At 33.8% G+C, this 19005-nt stretch overlaps 1 protein-coding gene across 2 annotated transcripts in view; it reads right to left on the reverse strand.

Annotated features, from left to right (window-relative positions):
• Positions 1-5087: 5087 nt before the first annotated feature.
• GLRB (glycine receptor beta) overlaps positions 5088-19005 on the reverse strand; it is a 91695-nt gene continuing 77777 nt past the window's right edge. Inside the window, exons 9-10 of one of the 2 annotated variants that reach the window (XM_023226409.2) lie at positions 18061-18353; positions 5088-6748 (exon numbers count right to left, since the gene is read on the reverse strand). In XM_023226409.2, the coding sequence (XP_023082177.1) occupies positions 6452-6748; positions 18061-18353 (590 nt within the window). In that variant the 3' untranslated portion in view covers positions 5088-6451. The remainder of the gene's footprint in view (positions 6749-18060; positions 18354-19005) is intronic. The other variant, XM_023226412.2, reaches the window with a different exon arrangement.

Raw genomic sequence — 19005 nt, forward strand, 5'->3', positions numbered from 1 at the left:
GATAACTGAAGATAAGAAATATTCTTTGACAAAGTTTGCAAGGAGGTTTAAATGGCAAACCCCAAACTGTAGCTCCGGTACTATCACTTCCAATCCAAGAGTCTTTCTACTGCCTTCTCCTGCCTCCTTACCTGTTTACGTGTAATACTGGCTTTGGGCTTAGCTTAGATTTGTAGTTTATTTTGCAATGGTGCATGCTTCACAAATATTTCTTAGAAAAATTTACATAAATATTTGGATATTTAAATTAATTCATCTAAAAATTTGAAAGCTTCTAAGATGCCAGTGGACAGAGTGGAGCCTAGTTATTTTTGAAAGAAAGAGCTTTTGAGCCTACAAATGAATGAACCAGAAAACTGCAGCTGTGTTTAGAAAGAGGTTTTATAATGGTCCAAGGCAGAATTTATTAGGTATTCCCTCTTAATGAGTTCCATATAATATTCTCTCAGTTAATAAATTAAAGAGCATCTTTGTAGCTGACGAGCCTGCAGATTCTAACTTAGACTTACAAAAAAATGCTGGAGATTGTTACTAAAGCAATCAGACATGATGCTGCCATTGTATGCCAAATTCATGTTCCTTAGAACATTAATTTCCAGGAGTTGTACAATTTGAGGTTGTAGTCTTCAAATAGAAACAGATAAGTATTTACTATTGTTAAATGCCATTTTCCTTCTGCCACATTTACATCTCTAACACTTAAAACAACATCCCATGGGAATATCCAATAAACTGAGTTGAGCTTTTCAAGGACTAAAATCTTTTGCTTCTTTATCTTGTTTACCATTTCACAAAAAGGGGTTTCTGTTACGTGTCATCAGTGGGATAGGGTGAGGCAATGCTAATTGACTAATAAAATCTCTATTCAGTGAGGTAATTGTTAAAGGACCTGTAGTTTGAATGCAATTCTTGCTAACCCATGGGGGTTCTACCCTCCTTTTGGCCACATCACTGTCAATGATATTAATTGAACTGCAATTGCTGCAGGCTGCAAATTGGGATTTACTGAAAATTGTTTCAAGTTATAGGATTACAATCAGATGTTAGTTTTAGTTAAGAAACAAACATTAGCTAAAGTACATTACCTCATCAGCTAAGGAAAACTTGCTTTGCTGCTCATTATTTTCTCAACAATGTTAACTAGGAAATAAAATTCAAATAACACTTTAAGATTTTTCATTTGCAATGTTTCTGCATTTCACAGTCCATATTTTTATTTACTTTTAGTAAATTTCTAGCTTCAAAATCCTATGATGGATTGTAAAATTGCCTTTAGACATATTACAATATTTTTATTCTTTTTTTAAAACAGGTTTTGTTCTTTTAGACAAACAGCTTTGTTTCTTCTTATGTTTTTAAAATAATATGTATTATATTCTGATTTGCATTATAGCGATTTGTATATTTACTGTATCTTTCTTCTCACATGATTCACTATATATCATTTAAAAGCAGAAGCTAGGTTCTATTCATCTTTTCAGTTTTTAGCTAACACACACCTTTAACATATGAAGTAGCCAATAAATATTAACTAATTTACAATTTTCTTGTTTTGTATTCTCTTAGACGATTTAGAAATAACTGCTTTGGGTATGAGTTGAGACATTTGGAGTGACATTTTTAGAATACAGAAAATCCAACAAATAGAATTCATAAGCTTTCTCATTGTTCTTGTTAATTAAGGATGCATTAAAATGATGTAAATGCATATATAATACATATCTGTATGCATACGTAGAAAGAATGCAAAGTGTATCAATGTATAAAAGATCAAGTTTATGCATATAAGGTACATACACAGAGTATAACCCATTTTAATTATGGCATCTATATTTTCCATTAATGTTAATCACATGAAAGTCTTCAAGCATTACTCCAGTGATGTGGCTGATGCTTTGAAAGAACTTGACCCTAACCTCTTAAATGGCTAAGATTAGCTTCACTAAAAATTGGGAGTGAATGCTAAATTATTAATGTATTGCACAAACATATGGAATTATTTAAAAAATAATTTGAATAAATCTGCTATTCTAAAGCAAGGTAATAATAGTCTATCGAGTAAGCATTGAGTAAAGGCTATAAAGTACTTCAAATTATTTCTCATTTTAGGCTTTATATTTTAAAATTTTATACTTATTTATAGAAATGGAAATTTTCAGTAGTATAAATAATAACTGAGGTGTTTTTAAAGAAGCTTAATTTGAAGACTGCATATGTAATGGAAAATATTTTCACTTCATTTTTCACTAGAGATGAAACCATAAGATTAAAAAAATTACATATTTTCACTCATATGTTGGAGCCAAAATGGTGGATGTCATGAAGATAGAGAGTAGGTTGCTAGTTACCAGAAGCCAGGAAGCGTAGCAGGGAGGAGTGGGTGCAGAAAGGTTAATTAATGGGAACAAACATACAGTTAGAAGAAATAAGACTTGGTATTCAATAGATCAATAGGGTGTCTAGAGTTAACATTAATCTATTTTACATTTCAAAATAGCTGAAAGAGAACAATTCTAATGTTCTTAGCATAAAGAAAAGATAAATATTTAAGGTGATGAATATCCTAATTACCCTGAATTGATTTTATGAAAATGTATCAAATTATCACGTGTCCTTAAAATATGCACATCTATTATATGTCAATAAAAAAGTAAAAATACCGAATGTTGAATAAATACATGTTAGTTAAAATAATTATCTGAAGACCCTTAACAGTCAAACTTGGTTCACTTGAAAGAAATTGTGAAATGTAAAATTAACCACTTACTTCAAAGATAAGGAAGTGGCTCAACTTAGTACTCCAATCACTACTACTAAATGTGATATAAAACAGTCAAAATCAGTTTGAGTAGAGTTTAGGATATGAGAAGAGTAGTAGTGTCAGAAACATCTGCAAAGGTAAGCTAAACATTTAATAGGGATAATTTCATACGAGAGAGGATATTTTACTTAGTTCGTGTGACAAAAGACACTAAAGACATTTGAGCAGAAAGCCACGATCACAGCTGTATTTTACAGAAATTAATATCAGATAATTAAACATGATCTTGTAATGAATCCTGAACAACAGCCAAAAACAGTGGAACAATTGGGAAATTCGAATTAATTCTCTAGATTCTAGCATTTTATCAATGTTAACTTCCTGATATTGATATCTTGTTCTACAATGGTTATGAAAGAAAATGCCCTTATATTTTGGGGAACACTAATACGTGTAGAGGTAAAGAAACATCATATCTGCAATTTTAAACATTTCAGAATAAAATATCTCATGCACACAGAGTAGAGGGAGAAAATAAAGCAAGTATGAGAAAGTATTTACATTTGGGAAATTTAGGTGAAGAGTACACAGAAATTCTTTACAAGATTTTTTTCCAATATTTTTGAAAGTCTGAAACAATGTCAAAAAAGATTTTTTTAAAAAAGAAAAGTAATGTATCCACAACTTTAGACTAAGAGATTACTACTCTGAGAATTTGGGCATATCATGGTGAAAAGCTACATTAGCAGCTTTTTACAGAGAAAATGACAGAGTTTATCAGAATTTAATAGTTATTTATCTTTCAATTTAGCAACTCCTCTTTCGGCATCAGCCTCATGGAAATATACGTATTTGTGCACAAAGATATTTATTGCAACTCTGTTTTGTGTTTAGAGGAAAAACGAACTAAATTTTTACTTAAAAAGAAATTAAATTAAGACACATTCATCCTATTGAATAATAGCAGAAGCTTGATTTATGAATACCTAATATGTCCCATGTAAGGACCTGGAAAAAACTCTAGGACATATTAAATTTTAAAAATTGCAAAACCCTACATAAAGTAAAATCCCATTTAGGTAGTATCTTATTATGTTACATTATCTTTTATATTTAAAAATTAGATAGATGTTGAAAATGCCTAGAATGAGTTCTGAATAGATACAAAACAACGATGACTTCTGGGTAAGAGACAGAATAGTTTGAAGGAAAAAGGCTATGGACGGCAACTTTACGTACTGACTCTAAATACATGTTTGTTTTATAATACTCAACATATTCAGGTATTACCTACGCAGCTAAAAAGTAAAAGTTACAAAGTTAGTTTAAAAATAGAGTTATACTAGAGTGAGACTGTAGACTGCTGAAAGAGTCTGATTACATAGAATGAGAAACTGAATTAGGATGGTGTCAGCCAGAATGGAGAGGAGGTGAAAGGTATAAGAGGGAGAATTTATAGGACTTGATACTTAAGGGGACAGACCGTGTGAGAAAGGAAGATGAATTTAACAAGGGCAACTGGAATAGCAATAGCTTTAACAGAAATAAAAAATGAGAGAGCCTACTGATTTTTGAAAAGATGATAATTTTGACTTTAAAGACATTGAATTTGAGGTATCAGCAGATGCTCCAGGTAGATATTCTGCAAATCTCCCAGAAATATATAATACTGAAAGTACACAGATCAGAACTACTCTGGAGTTCCGTGACTAAATCTTTCAGAAGAATTATAAAACAACTGTCAGCAAACACTCATTGTATTTCTTTGTCATGATCTTTTTCTAGTGTTCCATTTGTAGTTACACATACACACTTAATCCTGGGATAGCTATTCATATATACTTGGGCATTAAAATTGGTCTTAAGAGGCTACAATATTATATTACAGAAAAGTAATTCATTTATACCATTTTCCACAAATAAATTTCTATATAATGAGATCTGTCTTCAATATGGTACATCTTCCACTTAAAACTCTATATCTAGATCACATTCCCTAATATGAATGAAACTTGCCAAAATAAAGGAAACAGATTATAAGCAAATATAATTACAGGTAAATATTTTAAGTGATTTAAATCATACTCATTTTTTTTTCTTACCACAGTTCCATTAAAATGCTCTTGCCCTGGGTCTTAGAAGATATTAAGTCCATCAACAGGGTTACCTGTAGCACTGTAAAATTATTCGGATGTCACCTTTACAACTAGAGGGTGCTGAAGGACTACAAAGGATTCGATTATATCCCATTAAAAATAATGTCATCAGTGAGAATCTTTTAAAAATTCAAAGCTTCAATAAATTGAATAGCACTGAATTACATATGGCAATTTGCATAAATAATACTTTATTATTGAATTTGCCACACAAACTCATAGCTGCAACAAAACTCTTCAGATAATGTAAATATACTTCTTTAGTCTTATGTTTATCTATGTGAATTAACGGTAGTTCTATTTCAGATATAGCAGAAAGACAAAGGTGCACTGGATGTGATATTAAGAAATGGTGGTCTCATAAAATGAGACTTAGTGCTTGCTTTTGGGTTGGAACAAGTTCAAAGTAAGTAAATCTCAGTTGTCTAGACTTTTAACAAGAAAGAAAATACAAGTAGAAGTGAAGTCTAATACAAACAAAGCTATTATTTACTTAATCTCTAAATATTTTGTGACTAATCCCAAAATATTCAAATAAAAAAATAAATTCAGAAAACATTTTTAATTTTACTTAAAATATGCAAACATTTTAATAAAATAAAAAAGTTAAAATCTTATAAGAATTATGGATTTCTTTTTCAACTTATTACTTCCCTTGGTTTCTCAAAAATGATGTAAAATCATGTATCTATTACTGCATTCCAATGTAAAATATGTACGACTCATTTTAAGGCACAATGTTTTATGTAATACGTACCAACAAATGAAATCCATGAAAATACATTTAGGTTTTCAGGTGGATTAAATAGAATTTTGTTTATGCTAAATATTTCATCAATAAGGTATCTTTAATTTTTTATTTTGTCAGAATTCATTATACAGTTACATAAATATAGGTTTCCCTTTGTTTAAAAATGCTTACTGTGTATTACTATCTGATATTTTGACAACACAAGCACACTTTAAAATGAGCTGATTTTACAAATTAGTATTTTGTGAACTTTATTTCTCCATAGAGCCCGCATAATTATAATTGATACATTTCTACTTACAAAGTTTAAACAATATGTAATACAACCTTTTAAAATCTGTTATAATACCATCTAAAATTTTACAAGAATAAGATGGCTTTCTTTGAAAGTTACAAGGAAGGAAATTTGAAATACTACGTAGGGTAGAATGGTAAACATAGCAGGATTCAGCGTGCGTATTATTTTATTATCAGAATTATCTGTAGTATTTGCAGTTTACACTAACTGAAGAGAATTGTTTGGGTTATATTATGTAGTATGCTTGTCCTTCATTTATTACTAAGCAATATGTTCACTATACATATATACATCGTTATTAGAGCACAGACATTACATGATCATGCTGCCATTCAAAATTAAGGTGCCACATTTTTATTACAATCAAATGGCATCCAAAATGCAAAGTTGCTATGAAAATTCAAAAGTTCTCACAGATTGGCATTTATGAATGGAGTAGGTCACAATTAAATTGAATTTTATTTTATACAAATGGAAAAGATTTATCATAAATATATAGACCAATATATAACATTGAAGAACAAGAAGCAGAAAGGAAACAATGCTCTTGCATAAAGATCAATTCGCTTTGCTGCTGTTGGAATAACAGGTTTTGCAGGGGGAGGCTTCTTGTTGTTCTTAGCCTGAGATTTCCCAAGTCCATTGTTAACTTCAATGGGTTTTCCATAGCAGTCATAATTGGATAATTCAAAATCTCTTGGTAAGCTTCCAACAATGCTGAAGTCATTAGATCTCAGATCAGACTTAGAAGTACAAACTTTTTTGCATCTGGTCTCACCAACCTAAGAATAAATATTGAAGACAATGTATTTAGAATCTTTCTACTTATGAAATACATCACTTCAAAGGATATTTTTAAAATTGCTAGTTTCCACAAGAGGTATTTGCTTATGTCACAAAGAACTAACAGAGAGAATGGTTATCTGATTAAACAATCAGATAGCCTGAGCATTTAGGGCTCTAAAATGTTGCCTAAATAATAAGGCTTATGTCATGGAATGAACTTTTGATTGGTTATTTTATGCTAAGGAATCAAAGCTCAGATTGATTTTAGGTGCTACCAGGCTTGTGAAAGTTATCAATTGTAAGACTAATAAATAAAAATCCATCCTTGCTCCAATATTTAACCATGAAAGAGACAATATTCTACAATGTATGGATTATAAAAATGCTCTGGTATTACTAGCTTTTGACTTCCCTATAGATCTTGTTTCCAAGTAGAGTGGCTTATAAATGCTAAGGAATTTATCTCTCCAATGAGATAGACTCTAAGTCACATTCACAAACAAGAACTGAAAAATGGTCACAATTACCATGAACCAAATATTTACTAGTGATAGACATTCCCAAATTGTTGGCTGAACTTAACCAAACATGCTCAGACAATACAGAGGAATGATGTGTTCTTAAGATAGACCATATGCTACAGAGATTATTATTTAGTCACTAATTTCTGAATTATGAAATTTGAATAAATTCCCTATAATATACAAAATAATTACTGTTACAACATGGGTTTGAACTGCAAGGGTCCACTTATACATGGGCTTTTTTTTCAATAAATACAGTTGCCCCTTCGTATCTGCAGGTTCTGAATCTACATCCAAATGCAGATCAAAAATATAGTGTTCACAAAATCCGTGGATATAGAGGGTCAACTTTTTGTATCCACAGGTTCCACAGGGCAGACTGCGGGGACTTGAGTATGCATAGATTTTGATATCTGCAGGGGATACTGGAACCAATCCCCCGCAGATACAAAAGGACAATTATATTTTATGCTGAACTCTCTCTAGTAATCAAAATGCTCTTAGATTAGAGGAAAAGGCTAACACCAATGTTTGAGAATAGCACTGATATATCACAAAAGTCCACAAAAAGGTAAGTTCTTGGCTAAATTGCTTCATTTTCTCACTATTCTTACCACTGTGTTTTGCTATTCACCCTTAGAATCTTCACTCTTGACATTTACTCAATTTTTATTGAACATGGAAATCATTTAATTGTATATTATTAGTATATCACAGTTACTCTAGTTATTGCTTTTTAAATACAATTAATATTTTGACTAGTTCTATAGACTATTTACATTTACTAAATTATAGCTGGGTTAAAAACTCTATACCTCATATAATAAGTAAAACAAATATTTCCTCAACAGTACTTTAGGTACCAGGAGACTATCTTTTACCTGAATAAACATATATTTATATATATATAGTTACTAGACAAGAGCCAGATGGCAGTGTTCAAAGGTGGATAGCAAAAATGCCCAAGATAAACTGACTAACAAAGCAAGTTAAATGTATTTATACATCCTTGTGTGATTATACATTTAAGTTATTTCCATTTCTCCTCCAATTATGAGCATATATTGATGTTATATTTTTTAAGTTAGCTTACAAATGTTGGCTTTGTTATTATATACTTTATGCCATATGTATATTTGTAAAATGCCAGTGGGTAAGAAACTTTAAGAAAAAATATTTATGTAAATATGTTTGCAGAAAAATACACAAAAAATGTTGATAAGGAGGAATGGGGATTGAGGAACTAGAAGTTCACCTTTCTGTACATTTGATATTTGAAAAAAAAAAAGATGTAAACCACCAATATATTGACTTATTTAGAAATTGTTCATTATAAAATAGCGCAAACGGAAACACAGTCCCATCGTGGTTCAGTAGGACTTTAATTGAGGTAGTTTTTAATAGCATCATCTTTTATTCTAGACAGTTTCATTATCACACTACCTCATTTTTGTCACCAGTAATTTTCAGAAATGAGAGAAGTTTATATGACAAAAGCAAATAAGACATATATTCATAAGGAACAATTGAGAAATTATTAATTGTCAGTTAATATAGCCAAATTCGCTTTTAAGAATACGTGTCAAGAAGTAGGCCACTGTGAAAAAAGAGGATTCTTGTCCCCACCCCCACTCCACTTTTTTAATGTGTAGTTACAATTTACCAATCGTGAGAGCTCAACTGTGCGTGAAAGAGCAGTGCCTACATCTGCACGGCATCAAGAAGTATGGACAGGCTTTAGTCCCTATCAATTTAGACTCTATGTCTAGCAAAATGTCTGATTAAAAAAAAAAAAAAATGATGAAATGTGACTCCCAGTGTTGGTGGTGGGGCCTAGCGTGAGGTGTTTGGGTCACGGGGCCGGATCCCTCATGACTGGCTTGGTGTCCTCCCTGTGGTAATGAATGAGTTGTCTCTCTATTAGTTCAAGTGAAATCTGACTGTTAGAAAGGGCCTAGCACCTGCCTTCCCTCTCACTGCCCCTCTTGCCATCTGACATGCCGGCTCCCCTGCACCTTCCACCATAATTGTAAGCTTCCCGAGGCCCTCACTGGAAGTAGATTCTGATGCCATGCTTCTAGTACAGCTTGCAGAACCATGAACCAAATACACCTATTTTCTTATAAATTATACAGCCTCAGGTATTTCCTTTATAGTAGCACAAAATGGACTATACACTAGTCGAAAGAGTGAAAGAGAGAAAAAGCAGCAACTAAAATCTAAACTCTTTAAATATGACTTCAGGAAATGCACACACACACATAAACATATACAAATACACATCTATTTTTTGCCCCATTTATCTAAATTGAATTTTTAAAAGACTACTTCCATCAATTTGACCACCACCCAACCTCCAATAGTACGTGTACAGGCAGGAATGGGTGTGCACACACGCATGGACTTGCACACTCACATCTGCCCTATTATTGTTCCAGACAGAACATCAGACAGAAGACCACATTTAATCTTCAGTTTTCCAATGCAGTTAGAGGAATGTGTGAGTCTCCGCATATATCAGTGACCTTTTGTAAAGAGTAACTCACTATCTTGATCGGAATAGAAGTGGAGAACAGACTCTACATATCAAATCTTTGCATTACTCTAAGACTTTCGAGCAATCTTTAAAATCAAGGACTCTGTGGGTATCACAGTTGCTCTTTCTCCCTTTAGAATTCCCCATTCCAAAGGCTTTAGGTGTACTCATTAGGCTTTTGAAGCTACTTATCATAGCAAAGGAGTACTCCAGACTCTGCCTATAGACTTAACAGCTTAACACCAAGTATATGTAGAATATACTATAGAAATGCATTTGCTATAAATCATATTTTTATATCATTTTAGGTGTGATTGTAGTATCTGTAAATAACTAAACAAATGGCCAAATTTATATAATATTATAACCTAGGCCACAAATAAATATTTCCAATTTTCTAATCTATTTTATTTATATAACCATATAAATTCTGCCAGCAATTTATATAATATTAGGATTTGATCCATACAGTTTATTCAAACTATAGATATAGAATATTATGCTTATTCACAGAGATTACTTAAATATAGTAAACATGTCAGTAAGAGAATAATTTTTTCAGAGTTGAAGCTGTAACATTACAAAGCATTCCAAAAAAGCTGCACATTGGTTATATTAAGTTTCTAGCAATTTAATTCCTTAAAAAGTCTCTCGGAGACATATTTGAAGATTCTTGTATTCAAGAATAAGTAGAGGTGCACGTGTGGGGTGGACAGAACCTTACTACAGATGTAATTTTTAATGATAATGACATAACTGAATAAAGAACAAGATTAGGTTCCCTAATAAGAAGTACTCAGAGCTTCTTAAATAGGTCATGATTCATAAAGTAGTTGGCTAGTCTCCTTGCCCCATTCATCACAGATTTTACACGAAGAAAATTTTTTTTCAGTTAATACTCCCTACACCTTATTATCATATCAAATATATACATGAAAGTACAAAAGAATTTACAGTATAAATACTATTTTAAACAGTTATGACATCACATGAAAAGAGATGAAATAAATTGCTTATAAATAAGGCATTAACCCTACTTAACACATATTCTTAAAAGCGAATTTGGCTTTATTAACCTACAATTAATAATTTCTCAATTGCTCCTTATTACGAATATGTGTCTCATCTACTTTCATCATACAAACTTCTGTCACTTCTGAAAATTACTGGTAACAAAAATGAGGTAGTGTGATAATGAAACTGTCAAGAATAAAAAACGATGCTATTAAAAACTTTCTAATGCTTCCAACTTTAGCCTCTAAGATTTTATTTGTGGTTCTTTCAAGTTTCATTCCACACAAATTTAAAAGCAAATAACTTTATGCAGTATTTCTTGACCAGAATACTTAGGCATGATTTCATGTTAATAATGGTATCCTCTACAGACAATAAAATATGTTCAGAGGGAACAATTTGTATATATTTTGCTAAATTTAAATCCATTAAATCATTATCATTAAAAGTCTCCTTTAACTATAAACAGCAGCTTTTATTTTTTAATTTATATAAACTTGCAGACATAGGTACTATTTTCTTTGTCTTTTATTCATAAAACCTTTGTGTATGGCACATACTATGCATTAGAAATAGGGTGACATTAGCAACAGTAGGTTCTTAACTGTTTTGTTGAATAAAAATAGTAATACGTGAATGAACAAACAAAAGTAACCAAGATATTGGAATGACTGAAAAAGCACTATTTTTACTGGGAAAAAAAATGCTCCAGATAATTATATAAGCATGGTAACATATTTTTGTATATAGAACACAAATTATAAAAAATCTTATAGTAAAAACTACAAATTATCATTTTATTCTACTTTTTAAATCTTTCATTTCCTTAGGAAGCACAATATTATTTTATACATCAGCTTCAAACATTTCCTACAATCCAAATTATATTATGCTTCCATTAATTATTATTGTTATTTTGCTGAATAATAATATTGAAATCATTTGGCAAGTTTGCATTTAGAAAAGCAAAGTACATTAGAACAAATGCATTTTGAAACTAAAAGTTTAATTACATTTTTCACTCCAAAACCATTGAATTAAAAGGATAACAATTTATACATTTCTACTTTTATATCTTCTTTCATATGTCAATATGCAACAATCTTATGACTCATCAAGTTACACACTTCATATAAGTTATTTTTAGACTCATGTTATCATTTCGAAGCCTGTCTCAGGAAACAAATATTCCATAGGTACAAAGTTTAGTCTAGAAAGTGCATTTTTGTCCTGTAAAGAATAAGAGTAATTTACATTTATTTCTAAAGATTAAAATTTCTGGTCAATTCTTAACTCTCTATGCATCTCTCCTTGCCTTTTGAAGTAAAATGTCATAGCAGTTTCAGAATTCAAACAAGTGTGTTTCTATGAGCAGCTAAAAACATAGAGAATTAAAATATAAAAGTTCTTAAATGTGTTGAATTTTTATTTATTGGGTAATTATTTTAATTACTATTTTTAATTTTACTGCTTTAAAGATAAACTTAAAATAACATAACTGGGTTTACTACTTCATGGATCCTCTCATCCTTCCTACCCATGTTCATAAATAATCTGAATATATTCTACAATGCTCTAGAAAGCTGGCTCTAGTTAGCCTCCTTCCATCAGTACCCCTACCTGATGGAATATATTAAGGTATCAGGATCGTTGCACATTAGTATTCTGTTACTACATTTAATTTAATGTAGTAGCATAATTTAATTGAATTGCACATGAGTATTCTGTTACTACATTTAATTTCTGTGCTTATTGAGGACCTATAATAAACCAGCCAATGGAGCAGATCATAGGGATTACTAGGAATCAGGTACCTGTTCTACAGAGCATCCTTGCTTTCTCTATCCAAGTCTCTTAACCAGTGGTCAAGTTAGAGGGGTTGGTGGGCTGGAAATGGGAGGAAGTGGTAAAAGATAGGGAGATGTAAATCAAGGAGTACATGGCAAGTGTCAAAAAATCAGGTAGAGAACACTTCCACATAACATAAGGTTCTCAGGTATTCTTCCTTTCATTTTTGACTTGGAGAAATAAGTATATGCATTAGAAAGGGAAGCTCAGTTTCTCACAAACAGTATGCTTCCAGTACCATTTCTCTGTCGTGCCAAAGCCTGCCCTTAAGCAATCCCTTAGTTCTTCTAGATATTACGTTACTTCTTACATGGGTGGTAACAGAGAAAAAAATAAAATATTGGTAAAGGGAATAAAAATTACTCCAAATGTTTGTTTTCCTGGTGTAGGATTGCAGTAAGTCTGAAACGACCCAGACCCAGTAGACAGAACAGCAACAACAATGAAAGTGTTAAGAGTAGCCCACTGACAAACCTATTTAATTATTAGAGTGTGGTAAGCAGGGTCCAGGTATGATGAGGATGCTGAGGGCCTTGAAAAGCATAGAGGACTTCTACATCCAGGAAGATAGAGTAGACATACCTTTCCTATTCCTCCTGCTAAGTTCAATAAAAAATCCTGGACATTACATTAAAACACACACATACACGCACCCACAGAGACAGACAGACAGAGAGAGAGAGAGAGACTGTGAAAGGGAGAGAAGAGGAAGCAGATCAACCCGGGGACTCAGGACCCAAGGAACCATGCAATGGTGAGTTCCTGCATTCCCTTTCGGTCTCATATAATCCCAGATTTGGGGCTAACGAAGCCAGCAAGTGGAAATGCCAACAGGTGAAGACAAAAAAAGCCCCAACGGCCTGCTCTGTTTAGCCAAAGAACAAAGAAAGGGGCAGCCCAGCAACACAGAACACTTCTAGATATTAACCTCTCTATTCTTGGCAAATAGTACAGAAGAAAATGTGCTCCCACCCCACCGCAAAAGACATGCCAGCAACATCCAAGAGGTGAGGGGGCCGAGGCTTGGACTTTAAAAAGGCTGTGATGAGGCAGTTGATCTCCACTGAAGTAGTGTCAAGTGGTGATCCAGGGCTTCCATCACCGTAGACCAGGAGCAAGGCCCTGATCCCTGCCACAGTGTCTATGGAAACTATGTAGGGAGTATGGACTTACACCCACACCCAGCAGTAACTAGATGCTCCTCCTCTTCCACACTGAGGTGATGTCACAGGAGGCCATGGAGGGTCAGGTCTTCCACCATCACCAATTGGTCATGAAGGCAACCCCTGCTGCTGTGTTGGTAGAGACGGCATGGGGAACTGGTGACCCCCGATCCCACCCAGCAGTAACAAGGAGCTCTACCCTGACCAAGTGGGACACCTGGACTTGTACCTTTGCTTGGAAGTAATGAGGCAGCACCCATCTTTCCCCTGACAGAACAGAGTCAGAGAAAGCCAGTTAAAAGATAAGGCTTAAACACGATTCAGAGTCTCATAATATAATATCAAAATGTCCAAGTTTTAATACAAAATCACTCATCATACAAAAAACTGGAAAAGATCTCAAACTGTACAACAAAAGACAAAAAAAATTCTGAGAAATCTGAGAAAGATATTACAACATTCACGATAAAAATAATTCAGTGACCAATCATGACCATAGTTGGAACAAATGAAAAAATACATACATACCAAATGGAAACTATAAAGCTCATAGATTAGATCAACAGGAAAATATAAAGGGCAGAGAAAAAAAATCAGTGTACTGGGAGATTACAGAAGACATTATCAAAGAAGTTCCAGCCAGGCCAACCAGGTAAGAGAAAGAAATAAAGGGCATCCATATTAGAAAAGAGGAAGTCAGACTATTGCGGTTCAACAATTATGTGACTGTGCACTTAGAAAACCCTAGAGACTCCTCCAAAAGACTCCTAGATTTGATAAACAAAATCAGTAAAGTCTCTAGTTACAAAATCAATGTACACAAATCAATAGTATTGCTATACACCAACAATAACCAAGCTGAGAATCAAAATAAGAACTCAATTTCTCTTCCAATGTAGCAAAAAATAAAAATAAAAATAAAATGAAAATAACCTTGCACAAACAAATGGAAACACATCCCATACTCATGGATTGGAATAATCAATATCGTGAAAATGACCATACTGCCCAAAGCAATCTATAGATTCAGTGTAATTCTTATCAAAATACCAATATCATTTTTCACAGAATTAGAGAAAACAATCCTAAAACTTATATGGAACTAAAAAAAGAGCCTGAGTAGCCAAAGCAATCCTAAGCAAAAATAATAAATGTCCAAGTTTCACATTTTATACAACGGACTTGAGCATTTGCAGACCTTGGTATCTGAGAAGAGTCCTAAAACCAGTTCCCTACAGTACCCAGGGACAATTGTATCACAAATCTAGCATTTGTGTTATCGGAGTCTTGAAAAGAGAAGAGAGAGGGCAAGTCAGAAAAAGTACACAAAGAAATAATAGCTGAAAACTTTCCAAATTTGGCAAGAAACATACACCTACATTTTCAACAAGCTAAAAAAATCCCAAACAAGATCAACTCAAAGAAATCCACACAGAGACATGTCATAATTAAACTTCTGATCACTACTCGACCAAAAGACCGAACAATTTTTTTGAAAGCATCCAGAGATAAGTGACACTTTACCTACAGGTGAAAAACAATCAGAACAACTAGTTTTCATCAGAAGCCATGGAGGCCAGAAGAATACTTTTCAGGTGCTAAAAGAAATGCATATAGAATTGTAACCTCACAATCCTACACCTAGAGAAAATATCCTTCAACAATGAAGGAGAAATCAAGACATTCTCAGATAAAGGGAAAGTAAACAAATGTGTCACCCACAGACCTATCCACAAATGGGTAAAGGAAATTCCTGAAAAGGCGTGGTGGCTCATGCCTATAATCCCAGCATTTTTGGGAGCCTGAGGCAGGCGGATCACTTGAGGCCAGGAATCTGAGACTAGTCTGGCCAACGTGAGGAAACCCTGTCTCTACCAAAATATAAAACTTAGCCAGGTGTGGTGTGGCACATACCTCTGGTCCCAACTACATGGGAGGCTTAGGTGGGAGGATTGCTTGAACCTAGGAGGCGGAGGTTGCATTAACTGAGATCACGCCACTGCACCCCCCAGCCTGGGCAACAGAGTAAAACTCTGTCTCAAAAAAACAAAACAAAACAAAACAAAAACAAAAACAAAAACAAAACAAAACAGGAAATGCTCTAAACAGAAAATAATAAAAGAGATATAACCTTGGAATATATGAAGATGAAAGAAAAACACAGTGAGCGAAAATATACAATAAGATTTTCTTCTCCTCGAGTTTTCTAAATTAGATTTGAAGGTGATGCAAAAACTATAATGTGATTCTAAATGTATGCAGAAGTATTTAAGACAACTGTAAACATCAGCTTAAGGGAGAAAAGAGGTAACGTTTTCAAACATCACAAAAACTAGCAAAATAATGACACCAATAGATTGTGATGTTATGCATGCATATCTTATCCAGACCAACCACTAAAGAAGTTAAACAAAGAGATACACTTAAAAACAACACAGAAAGCTCAAAATGAAATTAAAAAAAATGTTCAAGTAACCTACATTGAAAAGGGTAAAAGAGGGCCAGGCGCGGGGGCTCATGCCTGTAATCTCAGCACTTTGGGAGGCCGAGGTGGGTGGATCAGTTGAGGTCAGGAGTTCAAGACCAGCCTGACCAACATGGAGAAACACTGTATCTACTGAAAACACAAAATTAGCCAGATGTGGTGGTGGGTGCCTGTAATCCCAGCTACTCAGGAGGCTGAGGCAAGAGAATCGCTTGAACCTAGGAGGTAGAGGTTGTTGTGAGCCAAGATTACACCATTGCACTCCAGCCTGGGCAACAAGAGTAAAATTCCGCCTCAAAAAATAAATAAAAAAAAAAAAAAAAAAAAAAGAAGAAGAGAAAAAATGAAAAAGAAAATAGAGAAACAAAAACCAAAATAAACAAAACAAAGAAAAACGAAACACAGAGTAAAGCCTTGTTGTATCAATAATTACGTTCTGGAAATGATCTAAACATACCAATTCAAACATAAGAGAACGGCAGAGCAGTTTAAATACCAAATGCCAACTATATGTTCTCTGCAAGAAACTCATTTCAAATATAATGAAATAGAAATACTGGAGGTAGAAGTATGAAAAAGATATATTAAGGACATCTTTAAGGCCAAGATAGCATTAGACTAATGTGAATTTTCTCCTTATTCTTCATGAAAGGCATAAAGGAGTTATAAGGCCTCAAGAAGCCTCCCTGAAGGTTTCAGCTAAGTATTTGCAGAGGGTCTTGGCTTTAGGCTCAGAAAATGAGTATAAATGACTTAAACAGTTTTTTAAAGGCCACAGGCAGCACCATAAAAGCATGGTTCCTTTGCTTCTGCACCTAAAAGCCACATGTGGTATACTCGTCTAGCATTCTAGGTAAGGTGAGTAGTGGTGATTAACAAACTGATAGAGTAATTGTCAGACCAGAGGAAAAGCATGGAAGGTAAGATTTTCAAGGCTGTAGGATGGAATGGACCTATTGGTCTTCTGTGGAGTTTACTGGTCTTAGCTCAATGGAAATGGTCTTCTGGTTGACTGGTCCACCCATCCAGAGGGCATCTATGAAGGGCACACTGGGGTAAATGGACAGCTAACCTCAATCCTTTACACAGCCTAGTTATCATTGTCCACTATTCTTAGACCCATAATCAATTGACAAGACAGCGTTATGGGGTAAAATCTTAAATATTCCTTCTCCTGCCACTCACTGCTGGGCAGAACAGATTCCTAAGTGAGGGCATCGTTTCCCTGAGACAGACATCCAATAACAAGTAGCCTTCCTGACATGCTCCAAGTGAAGTTCTGTAACTTAATGGGGAATGGTGGGTGATTTAATCATGAGCATGGGATTCTCCAAGCCTTTTTATGTAAGGCAGATGATCAGTGATGCCCCATAGTCCTCTGGCCTTTCACTAAGATATATTGAATGAGAAACAATAGGAAGCTCTGTGCTCCAGCAAGGTCTCCATATTCAATGGTGACCATCAAAGCAGAGTTGAATCCTTAAACTCAGTGCAAAGTTCTCAAAAAATTTAATAAGGCATTAATTTTTTTCTTAAGTGGTATTTGACCTAAATGTTCTGAATGTTTTCTAAAAAGCATGTTTCCCAAAAAGTGTGTTGTGCTCAGTTTCTTTTCAGCTGCGAGAGAAAAACAAGCAAATGCCAATTTCATCGAAACTTGTCACATACACAAAAGTATCTCTCTCAACACTATGAAGAGGTTGGGGGAAATGATTTCATGGGATAATTTTATCCTTACCTGCAAAGTGCTAATATGAACAGGAGTCCCTGTTCCATTCACAGTATTCTTTTTAGCCGTATTTCCACCTTTTCCATCTGCTTGCTCAGCCTTAGCAATTCTGGCTTTTTCTGCTTCAACCCTTTTGGGGTTGTTCAGCATCACCTGGACAACCGCATACTCCACCAGGGAAGCAAACCCAAAGAGAAGGCAAGCAATGAGCCAAACATCAAGAGCCTTCACATAGGAAACTTTGGGAAGTTCAGCAGCAAGGGTTGTACACTCAGAGGCCAAGCTGAGGACTGAGAAGATACCTACAGAAACAGAAAGAGGAATGAAAGTTGCTTTTTATCCCTATGAGGTGTTCTGCGGTCATTACTCTTTGACGAAATCCACCTCCAGCACCTTCCAATGAACCATGAACAATTCGTCAGGTCCCCTTAAAGCTCAAAGACTAGGAGAAATAATAGGTACATGCCTTTTATGTAAGGATTATTGACTATGGTTGAGGATTTTGTAAATACTTAGGATTTTAAAAAATAAATAGAAATTTAAATCAGAGTATAAAAATATAATTTGGACCTGTTTTCAATATTAAAGATGTCTAAAACTACTGTATAGTATGTCTGAGGAAGACACAGAGATCTCTTATTAGACAGATTATGTATGTTATTTTTCAGCTTTGTTTGAGAAAGATTTCAGTTATGGAGCTGAGTTATGTCCCCATGAGCAACTAAATCAGAGCAAGAATAGAACATACAAAGTAATTTTTTGATAAGGTTCATAATAAGAAAAATTAATAGAAAAGACACAATAGGAAATACTTCTGTTTAGGGAGAACATATGGTTCCAGATTTCCAAAGAAAGGAATAAAGGTCTGCTCCATGTAATGGTAACCTTTCAATGAAAGCTAACACATTATATTTTAATTTAAGTAAAGTAATTGTCAGACTCCAAAGAAGAATT

Source organism: Piliocolobus tephrosceles, chromosome 3, assembly GCF_002776525.5.
Source record: "Piliocolobus tephrosceles isolate RC106 chromosome 3, ASM277652v3, whole genome shotgun sequence".
In the NCBI taxonomy this organism is placed as follows: domain Eukaryota; kingdom Metazoa; phylum Chordata; class Mammalia; order Primates; family Cercopithecidae; genus Piliocolobus; species Piliocolobus tephrosceles.